This window comes from Nelumbo nucifera, chromosome 2, assembly GCF_055504915.1.
Source record: "Nelumbo nucifera cultivar China Antique chromosome 2, China Antique-T2T, whole genome shotgun sequence".
NCBI classification, from domain to species: Eukaryota; Viridiplantae; Streptophyta; class Magnoliopsida; order Proteales; family Nelumbonaceae; genus Nelumbo; species Nelumbo nucifera.
Genome location: NC_142650.1, coordinates 99,897,296 through 99,923,489, shown reverse-complemented (window position 1 = coordinate 99,923,489; position 26,194 = coordinate 99,897,296). Strand labels below are relative to the sequence as shown.

The window sequence follows — 26,194 nt, the reverse complement described above, 5'->3', positions numbered from 1 at the left end:
AAATTTATACTTTTCTTATGAAAATTATGAATAATTATTAAAGAAATATGGTTATGGTACCTAGGGAACTACCCTATAATCTATGTTTTTAACATAAAAAAATCCATTGCCTAGGCAACAAGGCGCCCCCCAGTCACCTAGCCTCGCCTTATATATATATCCACATGGTCATAGCCTTTCTCCAAAGTAATGAAGATTTCATTTCTAACAGCTCAGCGGCTAGGAAAGTTAATATCCATGTACCGATTGAAGTTGGTATATCAAGGACTACAGAATAAGGAAATGATGTAAAGTCGGTCTCATTTTTACGGTTTTGGATTTTTTATTGGGATATTGTTATGTTCCAATCCCACCCACCCATCCCCCACCCCCTAAGCTGGAGTAAATCAGGGATTGAAAGAAAGCATATCTTTTATAATTAAAACTGATTTGCGTGTCATAGAAACTACATGCTGGATAAAACCAGAGTTTATTTAAATAAGGAGTAAGATCTACATTACAATAGATCACCATCAAGTTCTCTCCACCTTGACAAACATTACATAGAATCCCACATCAAATGATCTCCAAATGGATAATCAGCATGAAAGCACAAAGAAATTGACCAATGATAAATAATAAAAGTAAATGGAAAATAGAAAATAAATATTTTGGACTTTCACTTGACAAACAACCAAATCATGCATCAAGAAGAAAAGGAAGAATGATTGGAAAAGAATAATTTTACTGGTAAAGATCAACTAAAATTCAATTGTTAGAGATTTAATATTTCCTAATCAAATAAAATGGGAGGGAGGGAGGGAGAGGAAGAGGAAAGGAGTGAGAACTTGTTTGAAGGAAACTTACGTATAATGTACAATGTTATTTTCCAATTGAATGCAGGCTTATTCAGATGAGGAATCCTTACTGTTGGATCACCATAGGTTATCTGGAAATTGAAACAACAATGTAAGGCTTGAAAAGCATTAAACAAATGATAAAAATTGGAAACAAAAAATGGAAAGGATAAAAAATAGACATAGAGTTTCAACTTCAAAGCGCACCAACATATAAACTCCCCCAGGTTTAAGAAGCCTGCAAACAGCAGGAGTAAACAGTACTTATTGGTCATAAAATGCAATAAAAAAACATAGGGAAAAAATCTAAGCAGAGTGACCATTGGAATCCTATAACACATAAGTATTCACAAGTTCAGTCCTGGATGATAAAGTGTAAACCTGCTAACTTCTCCCAGCATTTGGGCAGCACTAATTTGAGCATTATTACTACACTACAACACAAAACCATAACTTAGAATATGCCCAACAACAAACTGGAGGGATCATAAACATTGGAAGAAAGAACCTTACCATCAAAGAATCAAGGGTTCCTAAACAGCAACAGCAGGGCAATATTTGGCAACAGCAACAAAGAAATATCAGCTTATAATACAACAGAAGTGCGATTTCAATGAGTTCAAAGGAAAGCAAACAATATGGCAGATGCACTAGCCAAGCAAGGGGTGGGAAGGGAACAGATGTTCTGGGTGCAATTGTAAGAACTTTGATTGGGGAGATGAAAGCTTTTTATCTCTCCTAATGTTGTGACTATTTGACTTAATAAAATGCTTGGTTATTGATCAAAAAAGACCACTAATACAAAATTAGAAATTTTGAAATTTAGACAAAGCATGGACACCAGGAAGACAGATTACAGTACCTTTATCAAGGACACTGTCAAATGATTCATCTGGAAAGAAGCTCATATCTCTGGCATCCATTTGCATGTCTATTGACAAAAATAAAGGATAGCAAAAAGGAGATTTGCAGTTTTTTTTTTTTTGGCATCAATAAGAAATTTGCAGTTTATGGAAACAATTGTAAGATACAGTTTTTCACAACATGATACTAGAGCAGAACACTTTTTCTTTTCTTTTCTGTAAGGATACATTTCAGCTGAGGTATATACTCGTATTTCCTTTTCATCATGTCAATGGCCACAGATGAAATATCAATATTCATTATGTCTTCATACCCATCCTTGACCATATCTTCTGACATAACTGCAAAATAGAGTCTTCCACACTAAAATATTGATACTAACATTCACAGAGAAGTTATAAATTAACCAAATTATACATTGGAAAGTTGGAATGTAAGAAAACTAGATGCTTCCACTTCATCAAATAGAGTTATATTATATGCAATGGAAACTGGGATATTCCATACACATAAAAGAAATGAAATTGAGAAGTTTGCAAATACAGATGGAAATTTAAAATGCTTTACTGACATCCTTGCTAATATAGAATTTATTGTTTTTATCTTAACACCCAAAGAACCCTCAATTTTTCATCAATAAATATAACTTTTGCATCTAAAATGTCTTTTTTTTATTCTTTGAAGACATCAAAGATTTCCAGATTGAATGATTCAGTAATGCCTAATCAATGTGTCACAAAAAAATATATCTAAACAGTTTTTTTTTGATAAATAAAATATCTAAACAGTTCATCCCGAAATAACAAATGAGAGTAATAATTAACTGTTACTTTCTTTGAAAAAGCAAAAATAAAGAGTACTAATCTATGTTACCCATATTTTTTTCATAATAAAAGAAAATTTATTAAAATAAAAAGAAAGAAGGATACAATTTGTGTTGATGAGTCATACCAACAAATCCAAGAGTGAATAGAATAGCACATCACCTTCTTTATAATATAAACTCAACCCACCATGCCCAAATACCAAGAAAAAAGAAATAAATAAATAAATAAATAAAAAGAAAAGTATCAGATATAGCATCCAGTACTGTGGTTTAACCCCCCCCCCCCCCCCCCCCCCCCGCTCTTGAGAAAAAGCAAATTATATTGTATTGATAAACAAAAATGCTAACACCCATGTACAACAAGAGACTGTACATTGGGGAAGATACAAACAGAATTAGTAGACTGTGATTAATTACAAAATAGAAACCTCTTAGGAAGAAAGGAATCAAAAGAGCTCCCCCAAAAATAAGAACTAGAGGCCAGCCAAGATAGCAGCATTCTTTTTACTTGCCCAGCCACCACAATTTCCTCACTTGCATTGTTATCAAATATTCAACTATTCCCCTCACCTTAAATTGCCAAAAAGACAGTAGTAGGAAACAAAGTCCATATCACTTTTCCGGCTCTACTAAACCCATTAATTGTTTTTATCATTTTTCATCAATGGTTTGTCATCATTAAAAAGGGGAAGACTATTAACCCTATGTGTTTTGATGATAACAAACTCATTGAGAGTACTAATGGTGTGATTAAATATGCGGCTATCTTAAGAAAAATTCTCTGAGCCTCAATTGTATTAAAGCAAATTTGCTACCAAAGATGAAGAAGTAGAAATCATACTTGATCAACTGCATGAGCTTCATGTTCTTATCACCATCACTAAATCTCTCCACATGAGGATGCTCCAAGAAAATTCAAGAATGACAAGGCTACTACAAGAATTCAAAATATTTGGAGCTGCTCAAATGGTTATCTACTGCAACAACTCATTAAAGAGGATGACTACATCAAATTGTCTCCAAAGTGCCAGTCTTTTAGGATCTTGATGTAATCAGTTGCATAAGATGTATTTTCTATGATACTCAACAAGAACTAACTTGGTTTAGGCAACCTTAGAGACCAATGGCTAGAATAAGTTTGGTTCCTAAGCTTTCATGGACTTGGTGGAAAAGTTTGGATGACCTGTTTTGATATAAAACCTATAAAAGAAAGAAGAAAAGAAAGAGAAGGAAAGGTTTTTTGCTTAGAAAGAAAGAGAAGAGAGATAGAAGAGAACGGGAGAAGCCAAAATTGGGTCTGGCCACCCCTTTCATTAGATTATATACTCACAAATAAAAGAGAGTACAAAGACAAGAATACCCTTAGTAAGTTGGCTACTTGCAAAAATTGAATAAGCAATCTTAACTTAAAACATAAACTAATGGGCCTAAGTCCCAATAACTCCCTAACTATGCTATGTAAATAAAAACAAGTAATATCAGCCCAAAACTCAACACTCCCCTTCAAGTTGGGAATAAATGTCACACATTCCCAACTTGCGTAGATCATGCTCCAACTTGTTTCTTGCAACACCCTTTGTAAGAACATTAGCAAGCTACAAGTCAGATGCAACATATGGTAAGCAAACTTCTCAAGCGCACTGTAGTTTTCTCGCTTTCTTCGCTCCGTAGTTTGCTGCCTCCACGTCCTCAGGCAATGCACTATGGCTGTCATCTCCTTCTCTTGGACCGCGGCTCTCGGTCTCATTGAGCTTTCGGCTCTCATATGCAATAGGGTGACCTTGACAAAAGACAGCGCCGATGGCATAGTCTGACGCATCCGTGTGTACTTCAAATGGCTTAGTGTGATCTGAAAACTGCAATACGGGGCCATCAATCACTGCTTGCTTTAGGTCCTCAAAAGCTCTTTGACACTCTTCCGACTAGTGCAGTGCCATGATTGGTCCGTACGTCCTTTCCTTCTTTAGGAGATTCCGAATGTCACCCTTTCCCTTATAAAGTGTCTATTCACTTCTATATGCTTCGTTCTATCATGCTAAATTGGGTTGTGGACCATGTTAATTGCTGCTTGATTGTCACAATATAGCATCATAGGTTCTTCGGCCTCAACTCCAATCTCTCCTAACAAGGAACGGATCCAAAGGAGCTCTGAAACACCCTGTGTCATGGCTCTGTATTCAGCTTCTACACTTGACCTTGCCACAACTGTCTATTTCTTACTCTTCCATGAAACTAAATTACCTCCAACAAGAGTGCAAACACCTGATGTAGATCTCTTGTCATCTAGACACCCTACCCAATCAACATCTGTGTAAGCCTCTAACTTCAATTGTCCTTAATTAGCAAACAATATGCCTCTACCTAGGTGTCCCTTCAAATAAGAAAGTATCCTATCAATAGCCTCTCAATGCTGAACACGTGGGGCATGCATGTATTGACTCACCACACTCACTGCATAAGAGATGCCTAGTCGTGCCATACATAAGTATAGCAACCACCCCACTAACCTCTAATACCTTCCAACATCCTTCACTAGTTCACCTTCTAAAGCATTTATCCTATGGTTCTGATCAATAGGTGTATCAACTAACCTTGCCCCAAGTTTTCCCGTCTCTTGTAGTAGATCTAGAACATAATTCCTCTGTGAAATGAAGATTCTATGCTTGGACCTTGCCACCTCAATGCCCAAAAAGTACTTCAGCTCCCCAAGATCCCTAACCTCAAACTCTTTACACAGATTCTTCTTCAAGGTATCAATCTCGCTTAGATCATTTCCTGTGACTATAATGTTATCCACATACACTATCAAAACTAACACTAGTGACCCCCTCCTTTTCACAAAAAGAGTATAATCAGATTGAATTTTGAGTATAGCCAAATACAGCCAATGCACTTCTAAACCTATCAAACCAAGCTCTGGTGATTGCTTCAAACCATATAGAGACTTCTCCAACCTGCATACCTTTCCTTTTTCCACATCATTGTAGAAGCTAGCTGGAAGATCCATCCATATACACCTCCTCTTGCAAGTCCCCATTGAGAAAAGCATTCTTCACATTAAGTTAGAAGAGTGGCCAAGAGCATGTATCTGCTAGTGATAGAAGAATCCGGATTGAACTCATCTTTGCCACTGGTGCAAAAGTTTCCAAATAATCTATGCCATAAGTCTGAGTGTACCCTTTTGCAACCAGACTCGCCTTGGACCTTTCTAATACTCCCATCAGCCTTGTACTTCACTATATAAACCCATCTGCATCCTACTGCCTCTTTGCCATCAAGTAAATCCACAATCTCTCACGTTTGATTTTTAATCAATGCTTTCATTTCCTCCTGCATATTTGTCTTCCACTCAGGTTTGGAGAAAGCCTCACTAACACTCATGGGTATAGACACAAAGTCAAGGGAGTAAAGGAAGGCTCGGTAGGAAGGAGATAATCCATTGTAGGAAAGATAGTGTGAGATGTAATGAACGGTACACTTCCTCTTCTCTTTCCTGAGTGCAATAGAGATATTGAGGTCATCTGCAATGGTGTTAGGAGCAAGGGTAGTAGTATCAATAGGAACTAAACCATCAGAGGAAACAAGAAGCATACCTAGCTCTATGTCAGTCGAACCTAGAATCTCTGATGAGCCGATAGGAAGTGGCGTGGGTTCCTCTACTGTGGAATCAACCTCCCTGTGTTGTCGTAGGCGTTATCGTGTAAAACATTGAGAGACAGGGTGCAATGAAGGTGGCAAAGTGGATGAAATAGGTAGGTTAGACACTAGATTGGACAAAGAAGCTGGGGCAAGAAGTGGTATAGATTGCTCACTTCCTTCCCCAAAACACTCCCCATGAGAAGAAACCCCCGAGAAAAAAAGTGTGGACTTAAAAAAGGTGATATCCATAGTAAACTCTCGGAGACTGGATCATAACAATAATATCCCTTTTGATTTCCTACATACCCAAAGACACACTTCTTCACCTTAGGATCCAACTTAAAGCGGTGAGGACCAAGCCCATAGGCTGTACTTATTTCTTTATGTTTCTATCTTTTTGTTAATGGGCCTTTACTAATGGGCTCTTATGTTTCTTGTTTAATTAAGTTAATCGCCCAATTAAGGGCCTACTTGTAAATATAGAAAAATTGTAATTATTTTTTAATGAAAATATTAGAGAAGGGAGAGATGTTAGAACAACTCTTCTCCTAAACCCTATTACAGCCGACTTCTTCTTCTCTCTTTACTGCTGATAGCTACCTCACTTCCACACTTTTTAAATCAGTCCTCTCATTCTTTTGGATTGTTTTTCTTCTTGCTTTTAGAGCGGGTCCCTTTCTTCTTCCTTTTTTTCCTTTTTTTCTCATACACAATGTGTATGGTGGCGTAGTACGGAAACGAAACACATTCAAAAAAGCTTCAAAGAAAAGAGCAAAAGTCGAACTACTAGGAAGAAGAATTTTTCACTGAATAATTAAGAGAAAATTCAATATCAAAAATTGTCTTAGCCTTCCCCTAGTTACTCTTTATATAGGCCTACACCCTTATGGATCCTATTCCTAATCTGAAAACACTTCACAATAGAATCCTACTAAAAATCCTCAAAAAGAAAGTCTTAATTGAGCAATCCTAATCTAAGAAAACACTCCATAATAGAATCCTACTAAAACCCTTCAAAAGGAAAGTCCTAATTGAATATAAATTCGAAATCCCACTATAATGCTAACTTTTTAAAAACGAACTAAGATAGAAACTTTGTGATGGCACCAACTTGGTAAATATGAACTAAGATAGAAATTCTGTGACGATGCTACATCAGTAAATATTTACTAAGTTGGGTTGGTGGTGTCATCTCTACTTATGTGTCTTGGAATGGTCCCAACTTGCATATAACTTATTAGCCTTCTCCTGTACGACATCATCCTCCCCGGGTTGGGGAGAATCTATCCTCGAATTCAAATCATCATCTGACCGATCGCCAACACAAGGTACCAAGTGTTTGACATTGAAAACATCATGGGTACGTATATGTCTGGGTAGCTATAGTCTATAAGCATTTTCATTGATGACTTCGACTATCTCGCATGGTCCTACCTTCCTTGGCGGTTGCACTTTGAATATCATAAAGTATGTCCTACTACCTGCTTGCACTTCCTTTATGATAGCAACAAAATAAGGGTCAGTGAAAAATCATTTATGAAAAGTATCAAACCCCGGTACCTGTGCTCGGAATGTGAATAACATGGCTCTCCTTCGGCTGAGTGCATCCGCAACTTGATTGTGCACACCTGACTTGTGTTTCAACACAAACAAATATTCTTGGAGGTATGCTGCCCATTTAGCATGCTTCGCATTCAACTTATATTGGCCCCCAATATGCTTATGTACCTCATGATCTGAATATAAAATGAACTCTTTATAGATGAGATAATGTCGCCAACACCGGAGCGCTTGTACTACAACATAGAAATCTACGTCATAAGTTGGGTAGTTGAGGCATGATCCATTCAATTTCTCACTATAGTAGGCTATGGGCCGGCCACCTTGGCTGAGAGCAGCACCGATTCCAACCTTAGAGGCATTACAATCAACTTCAAAGGGTTGCTCGAAGTTGAGAAGGGCTAGCACAGGTGCAGTTGTCAACCATGCCTTAATTTCAATGAAGGCTCTTTCTGCTTCAATGGTGAACACAAAATTGGTTGTAGCCTTCATACAATCTGTGTATAGTGCCATAACAGTGCTGAAGTTGCTAATGAATCGTTAGTAGAATCTTGCAAGACCATGAAAACTTCATGCTTCAGTAATTGTTTCGGGGATGAGCCACTCAACAATGGCACGAACCTTATTTGGGTCTACAGAAACTCCTTCACTTGAGATGGCATACCCAAGGAATAAGACCCGATCTATCGCAATGATACACTTCTTCATGGTTGCATAAAGTTGTTCCCTATGCAAGGTCATAAGTATATCTCGAAGATGTAACAAATGAGAGTTCATATCAGTGCTATATATGAGAATATCATCAAAGTATACCACAATACATTGACTAATAAAAGGCTTGAGAACCTGGTTCATGACCCTCATGAATGTGCTCGGTGCATTGGACAAACCGAATGGCATCACTAGCCAATCATACAAACCATCCCACGTCTTGAACATTGTCTTCCACTCATCACCGAGACGAATTCTAATTTGATGGTAGCCTGATTTCAAGTCTAACTTAGTGAACACCTTGGCCCCAAAAAGCTGATCCAACATGTCATTCAAGCGTGGAACCAGAAATCGGTATTAAATGGTTATCTTATTAATTGCTCATCTGTCAACGCACATTCTCCACGTGTCATCCTTTTTAAGTATTAATAAGGCGGGAACTACGCATGGACTCATACTGTCTCATATGAACCCTTTAGCAATCAGTTCATCTACTTGCTTTTGCAACTCCTCATGTTCAATGGGACTCATTCTATAATGGGCCTTGCTGGGGAGACTAGCACCCGGCGTTAAATCTATGCAATGTTGGATATCCCTTAATGGTAGTAATCATGCCGGTAAGTCTTCGGGAAACACATCACTAAATTCATTAAGCAAAGGCCTCACCTTCTCTAAAGCCTCCACACCTTTCTGCTCAAGCCCCTTGTTAACTAAAGCAAATGCAACATCAATCTCTTTTAAGGAACTTGTGAATTCAGTCATGGCAAAAAGGCTAGACCCTCCTCGGGTTTCGGTTTAGTCTCTTGTGATGGACATAAGGTCGGCCTTTTCCCTTTAAACTCAAAAGAGTAGGTATTGTTTCGTCCATCATGAACTACGTGGCGTTCATATTGCCACAGGCACCCAAGTAGCAAATGGCAAGCATCCATGCATATAACATCACACCACACACGATCACTATAATTGTTGCCAATAGAAAAGCTCACTAGACACCGTTGTGTGACTGAAACCTCACTCTTACTTTTTAGCCATGCAAGCTTGTAGGGGTGAGGGTGTTGTTGAGTTTTTAGGTTCCGCTTGTGGACGGTTACTTCCGCTATAACATTCTCACAACTCCCATTATCAATTACAAGGCTTGCAACTTTCCCACCCATAGTACACGTGGTGTGGAAAATATTATTTCTTAGCCAATCCGATGATTCATCCCCAGGAGTTAGGAATGATCGCTGCATCACCAAGGCCTCTCCCACATCCCCATACACCATTTCTCCCTCAAAGGTTTCTTCATTATAAGAGTCAAACACAGCTGGGGCTGAGCAGTCAAATGCTTATAATTGGATTTCTCTCATCTTCTACAAACATCGCCCCTTTTCTTTTATCACTCCTCACACATTCAACAGATTTATGGCCCGGTTCACCACACTTAAAACACTTCAATCCACGCCCTTGGTTTTGGTTCAGCCCACAGGACTGTGGTTGATATAGAAGCGGCTTAGGATTATCACATGGGGGTGGTCTGGCCACATTAATTTGGGTCCAGCCTAATTGGTTAGGTCGGCTGCTTTGTTTTTCTATGGTTAGAGCATGTTGATGTGCCATAGAAACATTATAGCAGTCAAATAGGTCTAATATATCCCGAATATTTGGTCTCAGCCCACCTATAGCCACCAATTGGTCTTCGGTTTCAGCTAACTCATTCCGGGCCACTAATAAATTAAACTTCTTTGTATATTCATCCACTACATCAGTTCCTTGCTTTAGATTTTGCAATTCTTGATAAAGTAAACGAATATAACTATGGGGTATAAATTCTGACCTCATCTTTGCCTTGAGTTTTTCCCATGTCTTAATCTTTTCCTTTCCTCTTCTCTGTCGTATAACCTTCAATTGATGCCACCATGTTGTTTCTCGTCCTCTAAACCGAGTGGTTATTAAGGACATGATCTTATTTTCCAGAATTTCCTTGAATTCAAGGATTTCTTCTACCACGAAGAGCCAATCCATGAATTCTTTTGGAGTCATACCTCCTTGGATCTTTGGTTACCACCCAAAACTACAACCAATAACTTGAGTTTTTCCCATGTTTTAATCTTTTCCTTGCCTCTTCTCTGTCGTATAACCTTCAATTGATGCCACCATGTTGTTGCTCGTCCTCTAAACCGAGTGGTTATTAAGGACACGATCTTATTTTCCGAAACTTCCTTGAATTCAAGGATTTCTTCTACCACCAAGAGCCAATCCATGAATTCTTTTGGAGTCATACCTCCTTGGATCTTTGGTCACCACCCGCAACTACAACCAATCCGGTTGCTTGCCTTGATGATGAAAGGGAACGTGTGGAGATACTTGCGTTGGAGTCATTGTCCCTTGTTTCCATCTGGGAACACAAAGATTTCACCTCCTCAGCAAGTGCCTCGACTTGTCTTCTCAACACCGCTATCTCTCCTTGTGTTTTGTTGTTGGATTCCTGCTCCACGATGTGAGCTACTTGTTTATTCTTAGGAGTCACAATCCGAAGAATGATCAACTTGAGCTCTGATACCAACTAGCACAGTACAGAAACAAAACACGTTAAGAAAAGCTTCAAAGAAAAGAGCAAAAGTCGAACTACCAGGAAGAAGAATTCTTCACTGAATAATTAAGAGAAAATTCAATATCAAAAACTGTCTTAGCCTTCCCCTAACTACTCTTTATATAGGCATACACCCTTATGGCTCCTATTCCTAATCTGAAAACACTTCATAATAGAATCCTACTAAAAATCCTCAAAAAGAAAGTCTTAATTGAGCAATCCTAATCTAAGAAGACACTCCATAATAGAATCCTACTAAAACCCTTCAAAAGGAAAGTCCTAATTGAATATAAATTCAAAATATTGCTATAATGCTAACTTGGTAAAAACGAACTAAGATAGAAACTCTGTAATGGTGCCAACTTGGTAAAAACGAACTAAGATAGAAATTCTGTGACGATGCTATAACGGTAAATATTTACTAAGCTAGATCGGTGGCGTCATCTCTACTTCTTATATGTCTTGGAATGGTCCCAACTTGCATAGAACTTATTGGCCTTCTCCTATACTGCATTATATGGAGAGTTGAATCAAATAAGTGATTAAAGAAAGTATTCAGCCTAGTTGGTAGGTGGCCTTTTGGAGAAAAGGAAGTTGTCTTGTTCATTATTTTGATAGTCCTTGGAGTTTGTGCCCAAAACCCTAATCAACTGGAGATTTCTGATTGTGGACCCCATAGGGAACTTCACCTTGGCGCTCAGTAATTGAAGGGGTTCTCTTTATTTATCTTGAAGACCGATCCAAGTCTTGTGCAGTTTTGTGAAGCCTACAAGGGCTTTGGGCTTCACTGCTAGTGAGGTTGAGGTCCTTAGCAGGGCATTAGCCCGTCTAAGAAATAATTCTTTTGCTTCTACATCTCTTGCTAGATCAGGTACAGCCTCTGCCTTCAGTGCCACTGGCTCTATTGACTCTACTTCTTGGGTTATTGATTCCGGTGCTACTGACCATATGACACATATGTCTTCCCTATTCTCTTCATATCATTTGTTGTCTAGCCAGGATAAGATGAGAGTTGTTGACGGGTCTTTCTCCACTATCTCTAGAAAGGGAATTGTTGACCTAAGCAAGGACCTCTCTCTTAAATCAGTTTTACATGTTCCCAGTCTTACATCAAATCTTTTGTCTGTTTCAAAACTTACCAAAAATTTGAACTGTAGTATAACCTTTTTTCCTACTCATTGTGTCTTCCAGGACAGATTAACAAGGAGAACGATTGGGTGCGGTCATGAGTATGGAGGCCTCTACTACCTTGATGCAGACATCGGCTCAGCCTTACAAGCATCTGCTGCTAGTAATCCGGAAAGTGTGGAGTCAATAGCTAAGCTGCATCTTTGGCATGCTAGGCTAGGTCATGTGTCTTTCTCCTCATTAGAAATGTTGTTTCCTGAATTGTTTAAGGGCATTCCAAGTCAGAGTCTAACCTGTGAAGTATGTCAAATGTCAAAACAATGTAGAACTGTGTATCCAATTTCCAGCAATGAAATTTGTGCTCCTTTTGATTTGGTTCATTCTGATGTCTGGGGCCCTTCACCCATTGTTTCCTTTGATGGCTTCCGGTACTTTATCAGTTTTATTGACCACTACTCTCGTTGTACATGGATCTACCTGTTAAAAGGACGAGATGAAGTACCACGGATAACCATGGCATTTTGCAAGATGATTGAAACACAGTTTAATAAGAAGATTAAGCAATTCAGGTCAGACAATGCTGCTGAATACTTTGAAAAATCCTTGAACTTATTCATGGAAGATGCTGGCATACTACATCAGTCATCCTATGCTTATACTCCTCATCAGAATGGGGTTGCTGAGCGCAAGAATAGACATCTATTGGAGACAGCTCGAGCCTTACTATTCCAGCACAAAGTCCCCAAGTAATACTGGTCTCAAGCTGTACTTTCTGCATCATATCTGATAAACCGGATGCCATCTAAGGTGTTGGGTATGAAAACCCCTTTCTCTGTTTTGTGCCCCACTCTTCTAGACTTTCCCCTTCCTCCTCTGGTCTTTGATTGTATATGTTTCATACATGTGAAGGATCCAAAGAAGACCAAGCTGGATCCTAAGGCTACAAAGGGAATATTCTTAGGGTACTCTCCTACACAAAAGGGTTACAAGTGTTATGACCCTGTCTCCAAGAGAAAGTATGTCACCAGAGATGTGGTCTTCTTTGAGTCTCAACCCTATTTTCAGTCTTCTCAGAATCCTCTTCAGGGGGAGACTAGTGGGATGGAAGAGGATTCTCATTCTCCCTCCTTTTTTGTTCCCCTATCTACCTCGGGTCTTCCATCCTCTCCTCCTACTCCTTGTTGTGACATTCCGGGTCAACCCAGTGAGGCTCCCACTGTGCCGGTTACCTCTCCTGATGCTGCAGATGTTCCTGAAGGCTCCAGTAGGCAACAAAAAGAGATACTTACATACAACAGAAGAAAAAGGGGCCCTCAACCTCATGACAGCAACTAGTTGGACTCGGATCAATCTGTCTCTACAATCCAAGGTAATTCCAATTCTCATACTTCTTATTTGGATCTTCCTATTGCTCTCCGTAAGCCTATCCGCTCTTGCACCACCCGGCACCCCATTGCTGATTTTGTTTCTTACTCACATTTATCTCCTGCCTATCACTCCTTTGTGTCTGCTCTTTCCTCTGTGCGTGTTCCTTCTAAGTACTCAGAGGCTGCGTCTGATCCAAGGTGGAAAGAAGCTATGAATGAAGAGATGAAAGCCCTAATGAAAGCAAGAACTTGGGAATTAGTGGATCTGCCAGAGGGGAAGACCACTGTTGGGTGCAAGTGGGTGTTTACTGTAAAGCACAGGGAGGACGGGTCCATTGAAAGGTACAAGGCCAGACTTGTGGCAAAGGGGTTTACTCAAAAAGAAGGGATTGACTACAAAGAAACCTTTGCCCCAGTAGCAAAGCTCAACACAATTCCGGTTCTATTATCACTAGCAGCAAATTTTTCATGGGAACTTCATCAACTGGATGTGAAGAATGCCTTCTTAAATGGTGACCTTCATGAAGAGGTATTTATGGAACCTCCACCAGGCTATGACTTTAGTAGAAAGGTGTGCAAACTGAGGAAAGCATTATATGGGTTGAAGCAATCTCCCCGTGCATGGTTTGAGAGGCTCTGTGGGGCCATGAAGAAAGTGGGGTACACTCAGAGTGGTGCAGACCATACCTTGTTCATAAGGAGACAGGATAGCAAACTTACTACACTCATTGTTTGAGATCAAAGACTTGGATCATTTGAGATATTTTCTTGGGATTGAAGTTGCCAGGTCGAGAGAGGGAATCTACATATGTCAGCGGAAGTATGTTCTTGACCTCCTAGAGGAAACAGGCATGATGGGGTGCAGGCCAGCAGATACTCCAATGGAACAGAATCATGGCCTGCAGGAATCAGTAGGGGAGGACTACTGTGATAGAGAGAGATACCAAAAATTGGTAGGGAAGCTGATATACTTATCCCTCACTCGACCAGATATTGCTTATGTTGTGCATGTTGTCAGTCAATTTATGCACTCTCCAAAGATCCCTCATATGAAAGCAATTGAAAAGATTCTCAGGTACTTGAAGACTTGCCCAGGGAAGGGAATTCTTTTCAGGAAAAAACAATAGAATTGAAATTGAAGCCTACACTGATGCAGATTGGGCTGGGTCTATTGGAGACAGGAAGTCAACCTCGGGTTACTGTACATTTGTGGGAGGAAACCTGGTCGCATGGCGCAGTAAGAAGCAGAATGTAGTGGCTAGATCAAGTATAGAAGCAGAGTATCGAGCTATGGCCCACAGGGTTGCTGAACTCTTATGGCTCTGAACTCTTCTTAATGAACTTGGCATTAAGGCTAAAGGTCCTCTCAGGTTGTATTGTGACAATAAAGCTGCCATCAACATTGCCAACAATCCCGTGCAGCATGACAGGACAAAACATATTGAGATTGATCGGCACTTTGTTAGAGAAATAATTGTCTCGGGTGAACTCTATGTGCCTTATACTCCATCTGAGATGCAAATTGCATATGTATTGACTAAAGGGCTGGCAACAGCACAGTTTAGGGACATGCTTGGCAAGCTAAACATGATTGACATCCATGCTTAGCTTGATGAGGAGTGTTGGATTGAAGTCTTTGTATGTATGAGTATTCGGCTGATAAGAGTTCTTATTAGCCTATACTTAAGTTTAAGTTGTCCTATACTGGGCCTTTGTTAATGGGCCTAATCCTATTTAATGTTTTAAGTTGTCTGGGTGTCCCATCACTAATCAGGGGCATTCTAGTAACTTCCTGTATCATTGTACTACATCATAATATAAATAATAGTACTGTCGACTGAGCAGCACAGTTCGACATTCCAGCATCTCTTCTTCTTCTTCTTCTCTTTTCTGCTACTTCGGCTACAGTAATTTAGCTTTCATAAATGATTCATTGTCATACCATTATTCAAGCAAAGTCTACAAAGGTGTGAGGATAGACACGAATTTGGTCTCTTTCTTTGAAGCACATCCAAAGTATTATTTTTTGGAGAAACACTTCCCAACAAAAAGCCCTAACCTTTGGAGGTACAGGAGCACAACAAACTTCTTTAATAGGAAAAATGAAGCCAAGTTGGTAGATTGCAAAAGGGCACTAAAAAACGAGGAACAAAAAAAGCAACCTAAAGGGAATGCTATCCAAATTCTACAATCAAAACAAAATTAATCTAGAGACACTAAGTTTAGAAGAGAACCTCTCTCTCTCTCTCTCTCTCTCTCTCTCTCTCTCTCTTACATATATTCCAAGAGTCCCAAAAACACAAAAAGAAGAAATAACTTTAATTTGTTCAAAGAGAGATAATAGATGGTTAGAAATCTATCCTTAGGAGTGTCCCCAATCCATACATCCTCCCAAAAGAGAACTTTATTACACATGCAAGCAGCATACCTGATAAAAGGACAAAAAGTAGCACCCCTATAATGTCTTTCTAGGGAGAGGAGCAACAAGTCCTAGGGTCAAGACTAGCATTCCATCCGTTAGCTACCAATCCATGAATACTTTCTACCACTTTATGCCAAAGACTTTTCCACTCTGGGGAATCTCCACAACCACTTTCCTATCAGCACTAAGCTTCTGAGTCTAATATTTCCAATGCCTGAACCCCCTTTATCTTTCTTCCTTGAAACCACTTTCAACTTCACCAAATAATTTGCAACCTTAATAGGTAATTTGAACGTAGAAAAGAAATACACCAACAAGTTTGCTAGTATAGACTTGATTAAAATGATTTTACCCCCTAGTGAAATGTAGTTTATCTTCCATCCTACTAGTCTCTTTATGAATCCTTCCAACATTGAAGACCCTCTCAAAAAGAATCACCAAAGATCTCAAATTTCCCTTTTCCTCTAGTTCTCCTTTACAAAAAAAAAAAAAAAAAAAAATTATATCATTTGCAAATTGTGAGTGACTACTACTTCTTGCCTCCCTACTCTTTTTTTTTTTTGGAAAAAAGGTAACTTTAATCCAAGGAAAACGGAAAGATGTACATGAGGTGTACAAAATAGGACTTCTAAAGCAAACAACCCAAAATCCCCCCTTTACAAAATTGGAAAAGTATTTGCACTATACAACATATTCCTTCCCACCCCACTCAACTAAAGCATCAGCCAAAAAAAAATGAGACTCCTAGGAATACATCTAAAACAACAAAGAAAGGAATCCGAAAATGTCAAATATTTCATCGCAAGAAATGAGCAATCCTCCAAGGTCCTGCACTTCTCTTTTTAGCCCAACGAATAAATCTTGAACCTTAGCCTCAAATGCATCATTAGTCCAGACCAAGCCACTAAACGCCCAAGCTATAGCACCATCTGAATTGTAAATGACTCCTACACCTACTGCCAAAGAGGAGTCTAAGGCTACCATCAAACATCAAAATGAAAGCAATCTCAAGCCTTGGGCAAAAGGAGGGCTAAGACCCAATAGGAGGAGATTGGAGGATGTCTAAAATATTTCTATTTAAGTCCCAAAAATTAATCCTTGTGAAGGCCTTGTTAGTCCTCATCCAAGAAATCAATTGAGTCAAGACTCTATTCTTTAAGCAGGCTACCAAGGAGGCTTTATTTTCGAAAGTTCATTTGTTTCACTCTTTCCAAATGCACCACATCGTCGCATGGATAGAAACTTTCCAGAAAATCCAGCCCCTTTCACCTAAACTTCTAGCTTTCCATTGCAGGGAAAAATCACAAACTGAATTAGGAGGGGCCCAAGAGAAGTTGCCTTATGAATCAAATCTAGCCAAAATTTTCAAAGGATATGAGCCACCTTACAATTGATCAAAAGATGGCCAATGGACTCCCCAGTCTCTAAGCACAAAATGCAAACATGGGGGGAGGGGGGAATGAAGCAATGTCCTTGCCTCTTCTTCTGCAAATTATCATAGGTGTTTAACCAGCCACAAACTGCTTCCCAAATAAAAGAGGAGATTCTTTGTGGGACCATGGGAAGCCAAATCCTACTAGCCAGAAAAGAGGACAAAGAGGACCCAGAGACCAACTAAGAAAGAAGGATTTGGTAGTAAAGGAACCTTTGGGGGTAATGGACTAAACTAGCTTGTCAGGAAAAGGAGAAATATACACGTTAGATAACAGCACAAGGAAGGAAGACACCTCAGCCAACTCGGAGTCATTTAGACCACTTCTGAAATTAAGGTTGAAGGAGAGACCATGTCCATCAAAGGAAATAGTTGAAGAGACTAATACATGCTTATCACGCACCAAGTTAAACAAGTTAGGAAAGACTCACTCAAAGGTAAAGAACCCCACCAAATATCAATCCAAAATTTAATTAAATACCATCCCCCAAACTGAGTCTTAAATTGAAAAGAGGGAAGGGACTGGATGATACCTTTCTAGGGACTGGTAGAGGAGGTCCTTTTGGCTCAAGGGCCCCTGTCAGTTCTTGTCCTTTCATATTTACTGCAGATTATTGAGGCCCACAGGGATTGAGGTTCTTTCTTGTATCTACAAAGCCACACGCCAAGAAAACTTGTATTGCTTTCTAAGATGCACCCTATACCCAAATACCATCTTTCTTGCCTTACAGACCAAGTTCCACCTAACCAAATGATCTCTCTTATCACCTCCACCACCCCAAAGGAAATATCTTTGAAGCTTTTCAAGTTGGTTTCTAACTCTTGCAAGCACTTTAAACACTGACGAAAAGAAGGTTGGTAAGTTAGATAGAGAGGCCTTGATTAGGGTGAGTCTACCTCCTTTGGATATATATTTCTTCTTCCAAGTATCTAGTCTCTTCACACATTTTTCTAATACGGGAGCACAGAAGTCTACCTTCTTAGGATTACCTCCCAAAGGTACACTAAGGTATTTTATAGGCCAATTTTCCACTTTACAGCCCAAAGCATTGTTGTAATCCACCAACCTCTGTTGGGGTACATTAATTCCTACAATACTACTCTTCCCTAAATTGGTTTCTAACCCTGTTAAAGCTTCAATACCCTCTTCAGGTTGAGGAGGAACTCCAATTTGTCTTCAGTAAAAAAGATACTATTACTGTGTACTGAAGATGAGTAAGCTGAATCTTCTCCCTGACTACCACAAATCCTTTGACTAAACCCAAGCCAACCGCTTTCTGGATAAAGGCATCAAGAATGTCAACAACCAAAGAGAAGAGAAGCAAAGAGAGGAGACAGCCTTGACACAAACCCCTAGTTGCCTTAAAAAAACCTTGGGGAGAGCCATTAATGAGAACTAAGAACCAAGCCCCCTGAGCACAACCCTTCACCCAACTAATCCATTTCTCACTAAAGCCTTTTAACTCCAAAATATTCCATAAACAATCCCAATCCACCCTGTCATAAGCTTTTTCAAGATCAATATTGAAGACTAGACCTAGCCAACCGCTTTCTGGATAAAGGCATCAAGAATGTCAACAACCAAAGAGGAGAAGCAAAGAGAGGGGACAGCCTTGACACAAACCCCTAGTTAACTTAAAAAAAACCTTGGGGAGAGCCATTAATGAGCACTAAGAACCAAGCCCCCTGAGCACAACCCTTCATCCAACTAATCCATTTCTCACTAAAACCTTTTAACTCCAAAATATTCCATAAACACCCCAATCCACCCTGTCATAAGCTTTTTCAAGATCAATTTTGAAGACTAGACCCCCAAGATTGCTTTTCTTCCTTTCCTCAACCCATTCATTTGCAATTAGAATGCTATCCACTATTTATCTTCCTTGAATAAAGGCACTTCGCATAGGAGCCACAACTTCTCTAATCTATTGGCTAAAAGTTTTGCTACAATTTTATAGAAGCTTCCCATAAGACTGATATGCTGAAAATCTCACCCCTAACACACCTTTGTTTTTTGGAATCAATTTAATGAAGTTTGATTTGTTGCCCTTATTTAACTTAATCTAATAAAGTTTGACTTATTGCCCTTGTTTAACTTAGCTGATTTGAAAAAAATCATCAAAGGCTTTAAGAAGATCAACCTTGATAGTATCCCAACACTCCTGATATAAGGCCAAAGAGAACCCATCCAGGCCAGGGCCAGGGGCTTTATCCTCATCCAGAGAAAAAACAGCTTCTTTAATTTCACCCTCTCTAAAAGGACTTTCCAACCAACTCCTACTATTAGAAGGGAGGGCTGGGCCATCCCAAGTGACCACTAAAAGGACTTGCCTCCCTACTCCATCCTCTAATTAGATTTCCAGAGTCAGCCCTAGAGATTAGGACACTCAATACATCCACTACCAAAGTGAAAAGGAAGGGGGATAGTGGGTCTCCCTATCTGAGGCCTCTCTTAGCAAGGAAAAAATCCCTAGCTATACCTTTTACTAGAATGGAGTGGTGACAGGTAGAAACACAACCCTTGATCCATCTACACCATCTCTCTCCAAACCCTCGGTTTTTTAGAACTTCAAATAAGATATCCCAATCCACCAAATCATATGCCTTTCCAGGTCAAGTTTACAAATCAAGCCCTTCTCTCCTTTCCTTTCTCTGTACAACCCACACACTCATTAGTAAATAGGGTTTGATCAATGATTTGTCTCCCAGACACAAAGGCACCTTGGTTTGGAGAAATTACGGAGGGGAGTACTTTTTAAATTGTCACATCCAAAACCTTGGAGATGACCTTATACAAACTCTCAATTAAGCTTATGGGCCTAAAATCCTTAAGATGATTTGCATCCACCTTTTTGGGAATCAAAGTTATGAAAGAAGCATTTGCACCCAAATTGATCTTGCCCCTCTCAAAGAACTCCGAAAACACCTTCGCCATATCCCAACAGTCTTGGTAAAAGGCCATCGTGAAACCATATGGGCCCAAGGTTTTAGATCTTTCCATCAAGAACACAAAATCTTTCCTCAAGAGTTCTTTCTAACACATCCATCAACTCCCCACTCCTTGCTTTCCAATCAAAATCAAGAAGGTTCTCTCTCACTCTACTTGGGCTATCATAAATGGTTTTAAAATGCTCCACAAAAGTTTGCTATCTCTGCCTCCCTTGTAAGAAATTCTCCATTCCATTCCAGTCTTTCCACAAAATTCTTCCTCTTTCTTCCATTTTCCAAAATGGGAAGAATTACCAATCAAGCATAATTCTCTTCTTCTTTCTCCCCTTCTCTTCTTGTTTTCTGAGTTTTTCTTTCTTTTTCTAGGACAATCTTCTTGATGCAGATGATACTTTCTTTCTTTTTCTGAGGCTACCTTCTTAATGCAAATTGTACTTTGGTTCTTTTTTCCGGGACAATCTTCTTGATGCAGATTGTACTTCTTCTCATGAGTATGTCGATTTTCTATGTTTTTCATATGAAGTTTGTGCTTACTTGATGAAGATTACTGCTAATCGCTAGTAAAAAATGATTTCTTGTCACTGTGGAAATTAGGGAATTATCCTAGCCAAGTTGTAAAATAAAATACCTGGGTGGATGCCTAGGAGGCTAGGCACTCCCCCTATTGCCTAGCTTCATCTTGGCATATTGACAACTAAGCATATCACACATTGGAAATGGAAATATAAGGAAGTATTTATTACTTCTCTACATCTTGAGACATGTATATTCACATGCCATTCAGAAGCAAACATAAGGAGCTAGACATGGAAAGCTGAGAACCTAAAAAATGAAGGCACAGTTAGTGAGAGGAGAGACAGAGATATACATGTGTTTTGAGTTTTTTAAGAAACCAAATGCTAAAAGACAATAAGCATGGCCAATTGCATAACAAAACTACACAAAAGATGTCTCCATGCACAATCTTAGAACAAAATAAAGATAGAGATTTAGAGACATTCATGTTTGAAGAGCCTTGTGCTTGGAAATATGCCCAGGATAAGTGTCCCATTAATCACAAAAACAAGTGCAAATCTGTGTCTCTATACGTACAACTCAGGATATAAGTGTAACTACTACCTCAAATCATATATCAAATAACCCAACTGGCATGAACAGAAAAAAATGAACAAATTGGTTACCACTTTCACATGAAAAGAAGAAACTAACAAAGAGGAGCAATCCGAATTGTTATACCAACTACTTCCACTCATCTGCAACCATGTAAAGCCAACGCAACCAATTGAAAAGGGTGTCATTCAATAGAAACTCATCATCATCATCTAAGCCTTGTCCCAACTATATGGAATGGGCCACATGAATCCTGTTCTGTCACCATTTTGTTCAGCACCATATTCATTGTTAAATTATGGGCCCTTAAATCATTTCTCACTACTTAAGCCCATGTCCCTTATGATCTAGCCCTAGCTCTGTTGCAGAAAAACCCAAGAAAACAGATTCGAAATGGCACTCAAATGAAAATAAAACAGAGATAAAGAGAAAAAAAGCACAGAGAACACACAGATTTACGTGGTTCGGCTTATAGCCTACATCCACGGGCAAAGGAGGAACAGAAATCCACTATGAAGTAGGTAATGGAGAAGAAATACAGAGTTGTGCTCTCACAGAAAACCCTAAGCCCCAAATACACCCAATGTCTCACTCGTCTCTCACAAGACTCAAACCTCTGTATACAAGAGAGAAAAACCCCTGAAATACATGACTCTTCATATTCGGTTAAGACAGCCCAAGCCCTACGCATCCACCAAAAACCACTATGAAAATTTACCTTCGGGTTTTCTCAAATTAATTCGGAACGGATTCATGAAGTGAGTCGCCACAAAGAATTCAAGCACAAACATAACAACCTCTTATAGCCCCCTTCAACTTGTAACAGATCACTTCTTCTCACTTGTGCATAAGAGTTTGGCAAAATTTTTAATGCCAGCTGCCAGCCTAACACAATTCTCCTCCCTCTCAAGGCTTGGGACCAACAGTTTAAGGCAAACTCACAGTGGTAGAGTTTCATTCAGAACCCTTTTTTATAATTAACATCAAACATTTCATTTAAGAAAACACCATGTTGCTAATAGAAACGGCAGCAGGCCAATAAGTACAAATCAGGACTCCCAATAAGGGACCTTACAGCATAATATGAAAGGATACAGCAGTAATCACATAGCATCCATGTGCTCATTGTAGAATTAACAAATGCAGTCATGAATCCTGATGAGCTCCCTTCTGAATAATCTGACTGTTGAAACCAACCAGAACATTAGGGGTGCTCATGGTTCGGTTCAGTGGCCTATTTTCCAAACCGAACCAGTAGTACCAGTTTTTGGAAAACCAGTAAGTGAAACAGGACCGAAGCCGACCGGTTAACCACCAGTTTGGTTGGTCGGTTTTTCGGTTTTTTTTATTTTTATAATATAGATTATAATAAATATAAGTATATAATAAAAAATTAGAAATGCATATCAAATATTATGTTATACATAATGAATGATATATTATATATTATAAATATATAATGCATATATTCATTTATAATATATAGATAATATAAAACATATATATAATATACATAAATATAATATATATATATAAATATATGTATACCGGCTGGTTCGGTTAACCGCCAGTTTTTAATATTGGTTAACCAAAACCTAACCGGCACCTTCAGTTTCTTGAAAATACCAAACTGATCGGTTCAGTTAACCAGAATTTTCAGCTAGGTCTCGTTGGTTCGGTTGGTTTTTCTGTTTTTCATGATCACCCCTACAAAAATTGAAACCTGTCCATCCAAACTTTGAATATGATTCGTTATGAATGATTCATCAATCTCCTAAGCAAATAATATAAATCGGTGCCTCAAGCTAATTCAGGTTTCAGAATGGTTCCAGAATCCAAGTAGTATATCATTGGACTAAACGATGCAAAATAGTAGAAATTAGTCAATGATATAGACCTCGTATTCTCCAAGTTCTTAGAAAATCCAAAAATTTTCCATGCCTGGAAAACAAAAGAATTAAATAGATAGGGAATTTATGTGAATTAAATCAATATGTATCATGGCTGGAGCTATAAAACAACCTATGAATCATATTTCCCAACAGTGATTACTAGCTCAAAAAGACAACACCCATGTTTGAAATGTCTCTCTTCTAAGTTCTAAACGCAGAAGAACGAGCATCCCCCTCTGTTGGTACAGAGACAATTCACAAAATTATTACAGACCTCAAGTTGTTCATCAATTCCAACAATTCCAACCTGAAATGGAGGTACCAATGTTTGAAAGCAGTTTTCCAAGTGACAAACCACAAAAATCGACCTTCTGCTTCGGAGACGGGTATAAGAAACTACAATTTCCCACTTTGAGTGTCTCTATTTTCACAGAAAACCCTAACTTGCTGGATTTTCAGTTAACAAACCAGAAAAGGAGAATCCTTTTCCTATCAAACTTTAATTGAGAGAAGGGATGACGAGAATACCAGCATTGCCGCATCCGACCATGAGAACACGAGAAGACGTGGGGATATATTTCCGGACAAAGGGACGCAGAGCCGTGTAACGCTGGTACCAATCGAAGGATCCGGCCTCTTGCAGGTACCGGCTGTTCCAATACAAGGCGTCCCCATAGTTGTAAGTATTGCAAGCAGACACGTCCCTGTACATTCTGAATCTCTGCTGTCTGGCTTGCTCCCTTCTTTCTGCTTCAGTCTTCTTCCTTCTTCCCAACTATTTATTATGTGGAGTGCATCAACGAACAAGCACCAACAAAACCGAGTTTCTGTCCCGTTCATTCTATTTTAAGGCAAGTGGACGAGTTGGGACTTCAATCCGGACCCGTACATACCAAAAGAGGAAACTGGGAATAGTGCTCAACTAACTCAACAATCCATCTAAAGCTTCCAAAAATCCAAATTGATCTTCTGATCATTGATGAATGTACTACAATTATGGAACAATTCTATTTCTTTAGTCACAACTCACAACCCAGTACAGATCCGACTTGGTCCAGCAAATGGGTTCCAAAGTCCAAACTAGTCCATTTGGTATTATCATAGTTCAGGGTCACATCTGGCCTGATCGCTTGAAGGATTTATACACTTTACTGGTAGCCAGATTCAACTTGGGCTAACAAATCTGGATCCGTTTTGTTCTGGTATAGTTTCATTTAAATCATCCAAATTGGCTAGATGTAGATTGGCAACAGAAGAGTGGCGGTGCTGTACTGTATCAGGACCCTACCCGTTCCCAGATTTCAGACACTGTACTGTATCAGGGATGAGTTTATCTGAACACTGAACTCAATTCAGCTTGTCCCAAATTGTTGGTTCATCTAAATAATGCAAATTATAATTTTTTCCCCTACCAATTCACGAGGAAATCAAAATGGAAAGTTGGGCTTGACTCAGTCTGCCTACACTTGGCACAACCTTATAGGGTCAGTTTTCTTTCAGAGGCGAAGGCGTCAAGCTGTGATTTATGAGAAAACATCAATATGGGGACCCCATTGAAACAGTAGAAAGAGCAGTGATGCTAAGGGACCATTTGGTAACAGCTGAAGTGATTGAATTTAACGATTTATTGCTTTCTCTTTTAGTGGATAAAATAGCTAGTCATACTGTCAAATAATAAAATGTTTTGGGCATAGTGATTAGCCTAATTAATGGCTTGTTCACTAAAAGACAAAGCAATAAGATATTTAGCCATTATCAAATGGCCCAAAATTACTGGCACAACCGCACAAGAACTCTAGACAATTTCATCTTTTTAACATTGAGGCTTGGACCTTGGTGTCAACTGTTAAGAGGACGACTCCACTGACGATATACAGACGTGGGTTTGACGTAGGGGTGTCAATTATTGGACTGGATTTGGTCCAATCCGATCTAATCTAATGTGAGCCTATTATAAATGGATCAGGTCTAATTCAATCCATTGAATGTTTTGGACCCATTTGGATCGGTTCAATTCAATGTTTAGAACATCCAATTCGTTCGAATTCATTTTGATTTAGATTGGTTTCAACCCAATTTCAGTCCATTAATGCATACATTCTTACCATTATATATCAATGGACCAGATATTGGCTTAATCCAACCCAATCAAATATATATTTGTTACGGACGGATCAGATCTAATCCAATCTAATAAATATTTTGGATCGAATTGGTCCAATCCAATGTTTTATTGGTCCATCCAATCCGTTCAAATTGATTTTGGACTGAACGGGTCCAATCTAAAACCGTTCCATTGACACCCTTAGATTTGACTGTTAATTAGAGTTAGAAAATAATAGTGTTACTAGAGTTGATGTAGTTACACTATATCATTGCTTGTCTGGAATTTCCCTTTTCACCCATGATCCATTAACCACTTTACTGTGTAATTAACTTCATTGTACAACGGCATTTTGCAACAAAACTCTTGCAAATAAAAAAGGGTTCAAGCTAATGCAAGCTGATAAGAATCATTTATGCAATGGAAATTGATGGCTACATATATACCCACACTTGACCTTATCAAATGTATCGCTTTCAGGTCTTTATCAGGTTTTGATGCACCAACTTGGATGAACCGAGGTGGAAAGATGATGAGTGCACCAAGTAGAATCTACAATCAAAGTGGTCAAAGGTCCCAAGGAGAAGGTCTCTGGGGAAGGTACATCGACACTCAAATCAATAAGTCGTGGGTAAAGGTGAGTCGGGGCCAAGTTGGTCTAGACAGAGAGAAGAAGTAGGAGAACAAAAGGGCTGAAGAGCGGGAGATTCGAGATCTCATATGTTGAGGGGAGATGCCTTTATATAACCATGTGTTAGATCATCAGGCCCCCAAAAGAGGCC

The 26,194-nt window shown here is 39.1% G+C and overlaps 1 protein-coding gene across 3 annotated transcripts in view; it reads right to left on the bottom strand.

Moving 5' to 3' along the window:
* LOC104606306 (uncharacterized) overlaps window positions 1–24,667 on the bottom strand; it is a 34,443-nt gene extending 9,776 nt beyond the window's left edge. For all 3 annotated transcript variants that reach the window (XR_736753.3, XR_736754.3, XM_010271433.3), the window contains exons 1-7: window positions 23,837–24,667; window positions 1,928–2,041; window positions 1,699–1,767; window positions 1,350–1,369; window positions 1,218–1,270; window positions 1,044–1,074; window positions 847–928 (exon numbers count right to left, since the gene is read on the bottom strand). Coding sequence is in view for 1 of the 3 variants with exons in the window: in XM_010271433.3 (XP_010269735.1) it covers window positions 847–928; window positions 1,044–1,074; window positions 1,218–1,270; window positions 1,350–1,369; window positions 1,699–1,767; window positions 1,928–2,041; window positions 23,837–24,020 (553 nt within the window). In the remaining 2 variants the exon portion in view is untranslated. The remainder of the gene's footprint in view (window positions 1–846; window positions 929–1,043; window positions 1,075–1,217; window positions 1,271–1,349; window positions 1,370–1,698; window positions 1,768–1,927; window positions 2,042–23,836) is intronic.
* Between the last annotated feature and the right edge of the window lie 1,527 nt (window positions 24,668–26,194).